The sequence below is a fragment of the Manacus vitellinus genome, unplaced genomic scaffold (assembly GCF_001715985.3).
Source record: "Manacus vitellinus isolate BGI_N305 unplaced genomic scaffold, ASM171598v3 scaffold_2_pilon, whole genome shotgun sequence".
In the NCBI taxonomy this organism is placed as follows: Eukaryota; Metazoa; Chordata; class Aves; order Passeriformes; family Pipridae; genus Manacus; species Manacus vitellinus.
In genome coordinates, this window is record NW_021940208.1 from 48,814,825 (window position 1) to 48,829,286 (window position 14,462).

Genomic DNA, 14,462 nt, shown 5'->3' on the forward strand with positions numbered 1-14,462 from the left:
GGGAGGACAAGTTTGTTGCTCCCTGTTCTGTTAAATATGTGCCTGTGGCATGTACACATAAATATGGCTTATCTAAGTACTCCAAACTTTGGGAAGGAGAAGCTCAGGTAGTTGATTCCTCCTAATAATTTACAACACCCAGTTAATAATCACAATACATAGTACTTTGCCAAAACCAAACACTGATCGTCCTATTTCCTAAGTTGCAGTTTAGTGAAGAGGTAACTTTAGCAAACTGTTCCCATCCATCCTGAGCACGTCCCTGTTAGTGTCTGCAAAGCAACACAGCACAGAAGTGGGAAATATATGTACCTTAGGGCAAATATACTGAAAGACAATATATTAGCAGTAGTAAAAAATTACAGTATTTATACATTGAATTTAGAATTAAAAGAAAGTATTAGGTCATCTAATCAAACTTCATTTTGTTTCCCTTCTGTGAAACCTTATAGCTTGTATCTGTCTCCTAGGTGTGTATCTATTCTTGACTAGCTTGCAGAAAAACAATCATAAGCATGGAAACTTTTTTTTTAATAGCAAAAACTGTTTCACTGTTAAAAAATGTTCCTAATTTATCACCTTAATTTGTCCGTCTTCAACTGTTGGCTTCCTATTCTTGTTATACTTTTTTACACTAGACTGTACAGAACCTTAATTCCTAGTATTTTCTCTGTGTGAATCCACTGAAAAAAAATTAAGCACCTTTCAATATGCTTTTTAATAAACTAACATTATTGAGCTCTTTAGGTCTTTTACTGCAAAGTATGTTCTCCAGTGTTCTCATTTTCATGTTTTTCTGTTATTCTCTCAATTTTTCAAATATTAAAATAGGATCAAAACCATGTATGTAATATTAATCATAATTTGTATGAGTTCCATACATAAAGGAACATTAATTAATTTTTCTTTCTGTGTACAGTCTAGGAAAGCACTGGCTTTTTCTTGCCATGATGTTACTGGGACAAATATGAGAGCATACCTTGTTATATCCCCTCATCTCAAACTCTCATGTAGCATCTATATTCTATAATATTTCCATCCTCTATTTATTCCAGAGGCCATAGGCCGTAAGATTGGCTTTCAGTGATCCTACTGCTATAACTTTGCATTTGGCTGTATTAAAGCACATTTTGGTTTGTAGGATCAAGGTAACCAAATGATTCTGATAATTTGTCAGAGTGCCTTGTCCTTATCATTATTTATGTTTCTATCCTTATTCTTAATTTTGTACATGTTTCTCCCTCATTGATTCTGGTAGATCATGATAATCATTTCACTCACAAGTATTTTTTGACATATCAGTTAATCAATTTTCAGCCCATTTAGCTTGTGCTTTATTGATATTATATAGTGCAAACTTTTTAATCAGTCATGTTATTGAATGAATTGCTTTACAAAGTCTAAGCTAGGCAATTTTATTAGACAAATCTGTAATCTTATAAAAATCATGTTACTATGATGAGAATTATTTTCTCTAAAACCCTTCTTCCTTCCATTTATTATAACTTTCTTTACTCTTTACCAGTTAGACTTTTTATCAGCTCACTCTTTCTTTTGTCTTGGTTGATGTCAGGCTAACCAGTTTTGCTGCTTGTTCTTTCAAAATTAATGGCATACTAGCATTCTTCTGGAATTTCCCTGCTATTTCAAGATTTATTAAAAATTAATAGAAGAGATGCCCTCAGTTATTTGGGCCTGTTGATTTGAATAAAATTATCCCTAGCAGATGCTTTCTGATATTCTCCTCAATTACTAATTCTTGATTAGTGAAATCTGTGTTTGCCAAGCTAAAATGTAAAATATGGAATGTTGCCAAAGCTTAAGCTTTGTGTTTATACTGTTTGTAAAGCCATGAGTCCTGTAAGCATGCCCTATCTTATTTTTAATGTGACAAAAATAATTAATAGATATCAGAGACAATCTGTTACCAGAAAGGGTTGAAAGCTTTATAGTTGTAATTACAGATATAATTATGAAAAATGTTAAATATGGATGAAGTTTTCACACTCACAGTTTAAAAGATAAAACAGACTGTTGTTGGATTAAAAACAGAAAACTGGTTCTGTAAGTACAGTACATGATGACTTTAGACTTAAATTTGAATAAAAGTAAAACATAACATTTAAAAATGACCCTTGGAATGCTAAGATTATAAAATATCAGAGGAATATTGGTGCCTAAACAAATCTGTAATCCTTAAACTAGAAAAGTACTCTCTGAAATTTCTTCAACTGTCACGTTATTTTGGGTGACTCTGTTACTGGAGTCTCCAGAACCTGTAATGACTCCGGCAGCAGCATTGTCCTAAGCTGTAATCTCTTTCTGCACAAATTAGAAGATCTGTCAGTAGATCTTAACTGCAGTACTACTCTCGCTCACTGAAGTTAATGATTATATATGTGTCTGACTTCAGTGACAGAAGAGTTTGCTGACACTGAGTATACTTGGAAAACACTACACCCAATAATAATGATAAACTACTACTGCAAATTTTAGAAATACCAATATAACTGATTTATATGTTAATATTGTCCTTGTTAAGCTGAGGTCATAATGTGGTAATAATTATGAAAGTGATAAATAGAAAACTTCATTATAGAAACAAAGCTGTTGTAATTATTAAAGTACAATATCATTATTCTAACAATTGTGCAGGAGCAGCTGTTATTACTGTTAGGTCTGTAAAAAGAGCACTAGTGTAAGAAAGTGGTCTAGGAACCATCTGTTAATAGCAGTTGGACGTTCAGAGTTTCCCACTGGAGAAAATGGATTTGACTGGATCAGCACAGTAAGAATTAAGATATGGCTTTGGGAATAAGACACGTTTAAAAGGACAAATCAAAGGAAATTTGCCTAGGTGCTTAGATTCTTTTCATGGTCACTAAGCAACAAATAAACTTTAATCTTTCTCCATGTTTGTTTTTTTTTTTGCAAGGACTCAGATAAAAAACAAGCACTTTTCCATCTAGGCTTCCTATCTTTTAAGTTCTCAGAGTCTCTGAAAACAAGTGTAACTTGGAATAAAAAAGAAATATTTTAATATTTTTGACTACCTAATGCAGCTATATAGCAGTTGCCATCTGAGCTTCTAAGAGGATATATTCTAAAGAGAAAAGTTATACAAAACTTCCCTTCTGCATGATGTTACTGGTTATAGCAAGAACCTTAATTTCATATTTTCTGATTTTTATTGGTATAAAATTACAGCCATTAATTATGTTTATGCCATGTGTATCTTTTTTTTTTTTTTAATTCGGTAAATTCTTTAAATTCTTTAAGGAAAATCTTTACATTGGAATCCAATGTTCTGTGCTCTAAAACTGGCTGGTGGCATAGGGGGAAAGCAAACTAAGGTTGATGACTTGGATGGCAATAGGAAGTGTCATTGCTTTTTTTTTTAACTTAAAGGGCCTGTTATCCTTTAAGTTATCCACATGTAGGCATTTGGTGTTACTGATGTATTCATCCACATGTAGGCATTTGGTGTTACTAATGTATTCAAGACACTCAAGCAGGGCACAGGCTACCATGACGCATCCGAAAAGCACAAGCAATCTCTGTGAGGAAAATAAAATTCAGTTACAAGTCTTGGGTGTTTGCATGGATTCAATTGCAGGAGGGAGCTTTAAATCTAGGATGTGAAGTGTTGGTGACTAAACATCTTATTCTGCATTTGATGTGAAAATCTGTTCTTTTGTATGATTAAGTGTTATGAGTAAAGCATTTGCAAAAAGAAGTTAGTATTTGCTACCCTAGCAATTAGCATTTGCTATATCAGATCTGTGACCTGGGAAATTCCGCTACCATTAATCTGTCAGTCTATACATATCTTGCACTTATATTTTGTTGCTTCAAATAATTCTCTACAGCATTGTTAAAATCAGGATGCTTGTGGCACAACTGACCTTACTTTCCCACTATGAATTCAGCTTGTAAATTACATCTCATTTCATAAAATACTGATATGATATGGAATTTAGAGCCTAAAATAAAAAAATTAACGGGCTATATTAATTGTCCAGAATGGTGCAGTGAAGTTGTTCCAGAGCAGTAGATCACTCTGGTTTTCAAAATGATGACAAATTAATAGATATAATTCACCTATATATGTAAGAGAGCAGTATACTAATATTCATGAGACAAATGGTCTAAAGTCAATGCAGAACCACAGTATCACTTCATCAGAAAACATTTACTGAGAGATCCTAGGCCAGAATCCATTTAATGTGAGCTTCAGGAACAAGTTATCTGCACCATGGAGCTCTCTGAGTTTATTTTAAGTTATTGCTAGATTCTCACTAGCTTGTTACTTTGCCCTTGTGTTTTGGCAATATGGCAAAGCAGAAGCATCTTTTAGAAACATGTAGAGAAATGGAAATTTTTTATCAAAATTGTATGTTCAGAGTAAGATGTCTAGCAGAAGAGGAAACTATTAATTCTTGATATCTTAAAGAGAAAACTCTTATCAGTCATCTGATCCAAACTTATTTCTGTATTACTACTTTCTATACAGCAGTGCCCATTTTGTGTTAAGGTTCTATCACTTTCTGAATTCATTACTTGACATTAAATCACAGTTATTGAGAGTAACCTTTAAAGTCTTCAGAACTGCATCATCTTTCTCTGTTCTCAAAGGTTTTTGTTATCCTTCATCATATGCTCGGTGTGATTTTGATGATGCAGGGTTCACAAGGTCCCCCAGGTCACTAATGAAAATGGATAGCACAGAACACAGTGCCAATTCCTCTGAGATCCTAGTTAATGTATTGCTCCCTGTTTCACTGCTGTATGGTTGCTACTTACTTGCTTCATGATCTACCAGCCATTTTTTGTGTCTGCTGTGGTATTTTTACCAACGCGGTAGCTCTTCAGTCAGCAGCTGTGCTGTGCAGTACCTGGTTTTGGTGCAAAGATAGACATAGGGTTCCCTTCAACTAATACAGAAAATCCTTCAGCTCCAGCTAAGTCATTTTTACTTGTTGACTTCTTTACCTAATCAGCCAACTGGAATAATTTTTTATTATCTTATCAATAAATATCTTAGTTTTTTATTTAATTTTCTGGATCTGAAAACTACATGAGTAGCTTGGTAATTTTGAATTGCTTTCTGGTGATATCTTAGAAAATTAACAGAATACCAGAAAAAAAAAAAAATCCCTTTTTTCCTCCTTTTCTATTTTCAGCAGAGAAATCAGGCTAACAGAAAACAAGAAGCTAGAAGCTATGTTGGGTAATTTGTCTCTTAAGTTGTCAAAAGCTCTCTTTGAAGAATTGCCTTAATAAGGAGAAGATACTAAAAGATTGTGCTCACATGGGCACATGATGGTTGAAAGACCAGTTTCGCAACAGATGCTGTGGAAAACAGCCACTTTACTGCCAAGACACATCAACTCAGGTTCTTCTTGTGGTGTACATATGTATGTATGTAGTCAGAATGTTCTTCAGGCAATTAAAAACATGTCAGAGTAACAGTCCTATGTCTTTTGCAACAATCTTGTTATTGAAGGATGTCTATCAAGTGATGTGGAGTCAATTATCTCCTTCTGGATCCTTTGCATTCCTTTGAAGAACTAATTTCTGAGCTTGTTTGCTGGGTTGATGCTGCACTCCATACTGCACTCTATACTCTGCGTAGAAATATTCAGTTGATCTACTGGGATGAATTGTTTCTTGTTCATAATTTTATCAAGGCACCCTACTGAGCAAGATGTTTAAGCACATTGCCTAATTGAACTTTTGAGATGCTTAAAATTAGTTATGTGCTGAATCCGCATCTCAGTACTTAATTGATGTTGAATATGGCCTATGAAGGAATAAAACAATTGAAATCATCTTATATTGAAAACATCTGGTGATATTCTACCCATTTCTAAATATCTAATATTTTCTAGTCCATGTGTACTAGTTTATGCTTATTTATTGTCTTGAGGCAGAACAAAATTAGCCCATAGTAACAGTGGCCCAAAAAAGGCCTGTATCTGTACAGGTACTATAAGCAGAGATTCTTCCTTTTTTGCCTAAATCATACTCAATGCATGTAAGAGTTTTTTTTTTCTTCAAGAGGAGGTTAAATAAAAAAATAATCTACGTTTATATTAAGCACTTAAAATGAATGCTTTGCATTGTAGTGATTTAGGCAGCAATACTTTTAGTAATATACGCTCACACTGCTGGCCTCTTGGGATTTGAGGGTTTTTCTAATGCAAACCATAATGTGAAATTCATCAACTACCAGTAGCTGGGGATCTGAATCTGCTTGAGTCAATGTATTAATTTTAATTTCTAAAAATACTTGTAAAATACTGTCTTATGATAATCCTATATATTATAATGGCTTTTGGATGGCAGTATCATAAATCTAACATAAAGCATACAACTGGGTACGAATTAACATATTCTACCATAAAGTAATTAGGGTGCCCAGATTAATTTTTAAATCCTTGAGTTATATGTGCTAAGCATGTTTACAAAAAGTGGAATGAGTACGTGTATGCTTGTGTATCTGTCTATCTTTTCAGTTACACACACAGCTAAATTTGAGGGTGTTCTTTAAAACTTCATCTGGAATTGTACAAGTCTGTGTGTGCATCCATGTAGATATGTATGTCTCTCTGGTAATCATAAAGAAATGACTACAGGATAGGTGCACCTATAGTTATTTCTCGGCACTTATGATTGTCTAGGAAAAATTTTGTAGGAAGCTTTGGTTTCACACTGACAGATTTCAATTAATGTCTTGCTATCCCATGCAGTGCATGAAAGCAATAAAAATAAAGTAATGAAAGCTTCTGTTCACCCAACTTAGTCGTCAAATGCATCTGTGAGTTAGATTAAAAGAAGAGGACTTTCAGAAGAAAAGTAAGATACTAATTATACTAAAGGGCAGACTAAAGAGTTTCACCTTTTCTGTGGACAAGCAAGATTAATTAAAATGATGAATTTTAAGACATTCATTGAAGCCTTGGGATAATGGGGTGAATAGTACAAGATTTTATGTGTAACTTTCAGCAATTCATTTTGGGTGTTTTTATATCAAAAGTCTGTGCTGTAAGCAGGAAGTCAGAATCACCCTGAACATGAATGGAAAATATTATTGACTGCTTTTTTTCTCAGACCAGAACTCACCATGATTAGCTTTTCAAGTCTGATTTGAAATTGCCCTAGGACTGGTCCAAAATAAGGATTTTCATTTGCTGGTTGAGAGAATACAAGCGAGAAGAAAAGCAGGTGTTTCTTATTATTGTATGCCCATTCAGCAGAGTTGGAGCTATGCCTTAGTTCAAACTTTCTTCTCTTTGGTTTACCCAGCAGACCCATGAGGCAGTAATTCTGAGTAAAGTTTGATATGATTTTGACTGTAGCATTTTTTCATTTCATATGTGACCTAAGTTAGAGTCTAAAAAATGTGCCTTTGATGTTCCATCTCTTGCTACTCACCACACAGTATCTCTGAAAAGATTCAAATTAAATCACTGACCCTATCTCACACTTCCGGATGCAAAAATTCAAAGCTCCAGCTCCTCTTAGTTGAATCTTTAGAGGGAACTGCACAGTAAAAGACTGCAGGTCTGATGTCCTGACTTATCCCGCCTCATTTTAAGTAATGAAGACAGAGAGAGAGAAATACATCCCCCGAGTTCAGAGGTTGGTGGGTTCAGCCACACTCCTGAAGCACCTTTTTCTCTCTGATAGCCAGAGAGGAAATTCAAGGCATTTAGGTTTCTAACACAGGTTTGCTGACATCAAAATCAGATGATACTCTGCTCATGGCAGATCGCTTCTGTTAAGCAAAGCCAATGCTGTCATTGTCCAAATGAAAACAGGGCGGTTGCAGCTAATTAACAATTTTGACAAGCTATTGCTTTGATAACTAGTTACTGGCATTAGGGGAAATTAAATTCCCATCACTCATTTATTACCAGTCAAAGTAACAAAGTCACTGAAGTTGATCACAAAAAAATGAGTGAAAGAAGAAATCTTTCCTACAGACAGCCGTCTTCATTAGCTGTCCGGCTTCCTCTTGCACTATAAAGAAGAGTAGTTTTCTTTCTTCCTTTATATTTAAGAAAGCAAACAATACCCAATCACCCATTTGGCAAATTTGCTGGAGATCACTCTTAGAATTCTGTTTTTCTAGTGATTTTTGTCTTTCTCTCAATTTTATGATATATCGGAGGATATTCTGACTTCTGGCATCCTGGCCTCCTGCATGTTTCCTGTAGAAAGCTCAATACTCATCAATAATTCTGTACAGCAATTATAAGATAAGAATCTTGTGGCTAAATATAAAACTTTCCTTATGGCAAAGAAGAGATTAGGTAGTTATGTTCTTCAAATTCTTGTATGTATAGTGAGCCAACTTCACAATAATCTATAAAATCCACTGCAGATTACTCAAAAGGATCTATTCTCAAAAAAATCCCACAAAGGTTGACAGGCTGAGCAGAAGTTCAATAAATTTGATTTCTGCATTGGGACAGAGAATTGTGTGAACCCAAATGGCTCCAAATCTTAATACGAACAAGTACATGTCATTACTGAGCCATCGGGAGCTGAGGTAATTGGGTTCTCATCACTCTATCCTGGACTGTTGTTAAAAGGTCACCTTTTTGTTTAAAATGCATTTGGATAAACAAAACACTGTGAAGTCTGTGCTAAATTAATCAATAGTGTAATTACTTTGGACAGCTATCTGTATAAAAGTTCTAATAAAAAATAGTATTTCTGCTCAGAAATCACGTGCCCTCTGAAAGTTTCGAGAGTCTCACTCCTGAAGACTGCTTCCCAACACAGGCCACCAACATAGGCCACCACCTCAACATTCTTTCCACCCTTTTGACTGAATCCCATTTAAAATGAATTACTTTCCTTTTTGACTGGTGCTTTATTTCAATTGTTTTTAGTTGGGGTTTAAACAACATCAGGCCTCAAAAAATAAGATTTTTTTCCATTTCTCTTCTTCCTGAGGAGTTTATAGTAGACATGTATTACCAGTAAGAGAGATTGTGAATAAATCCCAAAGACAATATTAAAGTGGTGCTGGTTGTTGAACTAAAATCAATAAATTAATGTGCTCTGCTAATGAAGTCCTGTTATGTTGATTTTTCAAGCTTGGTCTTTGATTCCTTCTCTTTCTCAGAAACCTGATTACTAATGCTTATTTTCCCATGGCTGGTGTAAGACAGTATTACAAATTCCTTTTGTTCTTTTTAATCGTATTTATTTCCTCTACTAGATATTGTGGTGAGCTTTCAGCTCCAATCTTTGAAGCTATTTTCTGACATTTTCGGGGCCTATCCGTAGACAGATGGAAAGATCACCAAGAACTTCTTAGCTCTTTCTATTACACAGTAATTATTTTTCTTATCTGTTTTCCTGGGCATCTCCTACTTTAAACAAGAAACCTTAAAAAAGAAGGATTTTAAATTGACTGCCATGGTGACGAGGTAGACCAGTCTACAGAAATATTCAGCCTATACATCACTGAAAATGTTAAAAAAAAAAGGATCTAAAGAATAACTTTGGGAAAAGAAATAGGTAAGTACCACAATTTATGGCTGTTAGCCACATTAGCCTTTCTCTTTTGATGAGGCTTCCTTTCCCTTAGCTCCATGCAGACTGAGATAATATAAATATAAACTATATTTAATATAATCTAAATATATTATATTATATAATATATAATAAATATAAACTAATCATGCAGTTTGGAAGCATTATTGTGTAATCAAACATGTCTTAGGAATAAAAAATACAGAAAACATTCAGTAGGTAGCATGTGAGGATATATAAAATATTCTAACAACCACAGGAAGGGTTTGGAAAGATTTTCTCTCTCCTCTCCTTGTGGAAATACATTGTATGTACTAGAGGTGACCAAGACTAAATTTAGTAGCTTTGGAAACACAACTTTTTTCACTTTATTTTGTTTGACTCTTTGAATTTAATCTCAGATATAACAAAAAAACCTATCAAACTGCTTATAACGTATGGATTTATCAAGATAATTGGATTACATATAGATTACATTCCAACCATACAGTGTGTCTTTCATGCAACTAAAGAAGATCCGTTCAAAGGAAATTCATGTAATATACCACTTATTGACAGAAAAAAGATATATTGCTCAGGGAAATCATCAGGGAAAAGTTATTACTGCATAGCTGAAAAAAGATAAGTCATAATCATGAGGGAATAAAGAATGATAAAATTGTCTCGGAAGAAGACAGTGTTCCTTATAGGGAAGACTATTGTGAGAATAAAGGAAAAAAGGACTTATCATCAAACAACAACAATAAACTTTTCAGCCTTTGGAAGGAAGTCAGATTCTGTTGGTTTCTCAGACAGAATGAAAACTCAGACTGCAGTTAGCTCACTTCAGTATTTCTGTTTGTCAGAGTTATCATCATAAAATGACTGAGGAGGTGGAGAGACAGGAGGTCAGGCAGTGTGGGCATCAAGAGAGATGGAAAGATAAAAGAACTTGCAGCAGTCAAAGAGGCAACGCTTGTCTGGTGAGGATACCATGTCCTTTCAAATAAAAAAGAATGGCAAGATTTTAAGATACCATTTTCAAAAGGCATTTGCCTCCTTCATAATAATAATTTATAAGGCAGTAAACTTAAAAAGAGTGATTTCTAAAATGTCACAAATAGATGAAGCCTTGACCGCAAAAATAAGATTTCACCCTTGTTGCCTGACATAGAATTCTGCATAATACCAGGAAAATCACCTAAAATTAAACTTCTCACAGGTGGTTGCTAATTAGATGGTTTTCATTTTCTAATCTTGACTTGGGAGCCTGGAATCTGGTTTGCCGAAAATTTACAGCTGTGGCTCATTAAAGACTGAAGTTATTTAAGGACAAGTACAGCCAACTTTGGCGACTCTCCACTGCCTGGAACAGAGCCACGTGAGACAGACAGACTGACCGACCAATTCAACCTCTAAGAGGAATGTTTAATCCTCATTATAAGTTGAGAAACTGAACCTCAAAGACAAAAGTAAAACTTGGCTAAGCAATTTTCATGCTTTTGTGCTCTATTACATCCCAGCTAATAAACTAGCTCTGGAAAGGTCAGCCCTGACCTACATGAAGAAGGCACATGCCAACTCCGCTCTGACCTTCTGCACTGCACTCCTCAAAAATTAAACACAGAAGAGATAGGGGCAAGTGTTTCTGGGGGTGTAATGATGAATGTTACAGACAAGAAGAGGAAATCAGTATTTTCAGAGTAGGAATGAGCAGTATGCCAAGACTAAGGTAAAAATCCACATATCAAGCAACAAAGAAAAAAAGTATATTGTTCTTTGTATGAGCACCATTCATCAGAATAAATGGGGGAACATTTCCAGGGGAAAAAAAGTGGTGTCAATGTAACTGTAGTCCTCATACACAATCATGGGAGCCATTTTAAGTTATAAATCTGGTTCCTAGGTACCTAAAAAGTAACTTAAATTAGATTTCTAATTTTTAAACAGCTAAAAAGATATAAACTTGATGAAACTGAAAGGAAAAGGAGTTTGGGGTACATGGTCAACCTCAAGTCTAAAATTCCCTTGATTCTGCACACTTGAATTTTTGAACATTAACCCCACCTAGGCAGATTTTAAATATTTTATACACTGGATATTTGTAGCTTTTAACCTTTTCCTGTAATTCAGACCTTCAACAACCTAAAATTTAGGGGGTTTCTGTATATTTTTTTTAATAATGCCATATTCAGAGAACAACCCAACACATGCAGAGAAAGCAGCCAAAACTTAATGGAAAGCCTTAAAGTTATAAATTTAAATTTCCATATTGCAAACATTATTATGTCCCATTTCATCTTTTTCTGCTGATTTCAAGGAAAAGCTGTATTCACCCACACAAGCAATTATATGATGCCTGATCTTTCTTGTGTTGTCTATGTCACTTCTTGTTTTTCCAAATAACATTCTGTAAATTGCAGAATTACATACCTTCTTATTAACACAAATGAATTTTTCACAAAGAACTTTTTTCTCATGTCTATGGGAAATGGCAAAAAAAAATCTGTTCTATAAAGATTTTTTCTTATAAAAAGAGTTAGAATAAAAGAATAAATGTGCAGTCGAGGTGAAGATCAGCTCCACATCAGTAAGAAAATATCCCAAAATTACTTTTTTTCATCTAACAAAGTACCATAAAATATCTAGCATATTCTCAAATAATTCTGCACTCTTTTTTTGAATCTGCCACTTTTAATGCTCTCATTTTATATTTGATAGTTTTTAGGCCCTAGTTTAGAAAAATCTTTAATACAGAGTTTTGCGATCATGAGACCTACTGAGCTCAGCAGCAGACTAAGTGGTGTTTTGCTTTCTTACCATGCTTACTTTGTTTATTTTATGTTCTGACAAATTCAATACAGGAATAAAAGGATCCCATTTTGACTAAAACAAAGACCACAACCCCAGAGCTAATGTTTCACTATCCAAAGAAACAGGGACAAAACAAATAGATGTAAAAGACTCTCACAATGTAACGGTGCTCAAGGACACAGTTAAGTCTTCAATTCAACAGGACATGTAAGCATATTATCTGTGATTTTATCAGTCATCCCAGTGACAAGAGGCTCTATTGTACTTCAAGGTGATTAAGTATATATTGAATCAAAATGTGATGTATACTCGATTACCAGTGTAAAATATATATCATAAGTATTTTGCAGAAGCTGGACAAAAAGGGTCTTTAAATCCGAGTATCAGATCCCAGCAAACTATTAATCCAGAAAGGGCCTGAGATACTGGAACAGGTTGACCAGAGAGGTTGTAGATGGCCCATCCCTGGAAACATTCAAGGTCAGGTTGGCTCTGAGCAACGTGATCTAGTTGAAGATGTCCCTGCTCATTGCAGGGGGGCCCTTCCAACCCAAACTGTTCTGTGATTCTATGGTTCCAGGGGTGGTTCTGCCCCATTCTTTAGGTCTGGTCCCACATCAAGACATTCTAGGAAAAGATAGAAGAGCGCAAAACCTGATGAATCGTCAGTGACCCAGAGCAGCCACAAATGGCAATGCTCCTCTTAAAGTATCCTCTGCTCTCCTGCTCTCTCACCTCCCTGTCCCACACTACATACAGTCACTCACTCTCTAACTCAGACTGCAGCCAAATGACACAATTTGTAACCTCTCTGTCACAGTTAAAATTTGTATTTTTCATAATTCCTAACATTTTTGTTTCCCCAATTTACCTTAATGTATTTTGGTGGATTGCTTTTAATCCATTAAGTTCATTTTACATCTGCTGATGCTACTACAATTATACATATATAAGGAAAGAACAGGCCCTGCACAGGTTAACTCACCCTGGTTGCGTGTCGTCGGTCACACAATGGTATGTAAAAGTTCCAAACATTTGCACTCCCAGGATCCCATATAGGAGAAGAAAGAACAGAAGAAAAATTGAAACGCTCCAGATTTGCTCTCCAGAACGCCTGGCAAAAAGACAAACAGGACTCTGAATGCACAGGCAATGTGAAGCCTCCTCTGAAAATCTCTAGAATAGAAAATATGCTCATACAAAGAAAGCAGTATTTCATCCTGCAGAAAAATTGTCCTTAAAACTGTACTTTTACTCTGCACAAAAAGAAAAGGGGGACATGATTTTTTCTAAATCCCTAAGTTAGGGTAATTAAACCAGCTGTAAGCTGTAAAGGGTGAAACAAAAATGCCCAAATAAAATGTATAAAGTCTAGCTTTTGTAAAATAGTATCTAATGACTTATACAGACAAGATATGGTGATGAATAAAGTTGATACTGAATAAAGACCAAAAAACTCTTTCACATTACCATTATACTTTTTGCCATGACATGCTCTACCAAGCATAATTATGTGTGTTTGCTTGCAAATAGGCATCTCTGTATACACACCAATACATGTACACTTGTAACTGTAATGGTTAGGGTCTGTGCTCATGTACTTTTATTTACAAATATTACCCTAGTAAGGGTATTCACCTTGATTATTAAATTGGGATATTAATGGAACAGAATTTACTGCCATTGGTTGCAAATTGCTGGCTACGGTTATTAGCAAAGTGCTTTAAAATGTGTTTAAATATTTGAAAGTTTTGATCATTTTCTATAAAACTTCATTATTCCTTACATATGGAAAATAGCAAGAATTTTTGGCCAGAACTAAAACTCAGGAGGAAAATACCCATTAAGCATGAAGGGTTGTTGATTTACTGCATAGTGAGTCTTCTAACCCAACACTGAAATATTCTCTATTATCTGAAGAATAATAGCCTTACTTACTTCAAAATATTTGTTATCCTAGTTCTTGGCAGCTCAAAACGAAAATATATCCGGAATGCTCGAATCATAATGAGCGGTCGTGGAATCCGTAGCATGCCCCAAGGTGACATCTGGTCAACTATTTCAGCAATTTCAAACACCTACAAAGAAAAGAATCGGTACTTTGTCTTGATGACTCT

The 14,462-nt window shown here is 34.9% G+C and overlaps 1 protein-coding gene across 1 annotated transcript in view; it reads right to left on the reverse strand.

Annotated features, from left to right (window-relative positions):
* The window catches only part of NALCN (sodium leak channel, non-selective), a 212,706-nt gene that overhangs the window by 183,126 nt on the left and 15,118 nt on the right, over positions 1-14,462 (reverse strand). The window contains exons 4-5 of the mRNA XM_029960959.1: positions 14,284-14,423; positions 13,331-13,459 (exon numbers count right to left, since the gene is read on the reverse strand). Coding sequence (XP_029816819.1) covers positions 13,331-13,459; positions 14,284-14,423 — 269 coding nt within the window. The remainder of the gene's footprint in view (positions 1-13,330; positions 13,460-14,283; positions 14,424-14,462) is intronic.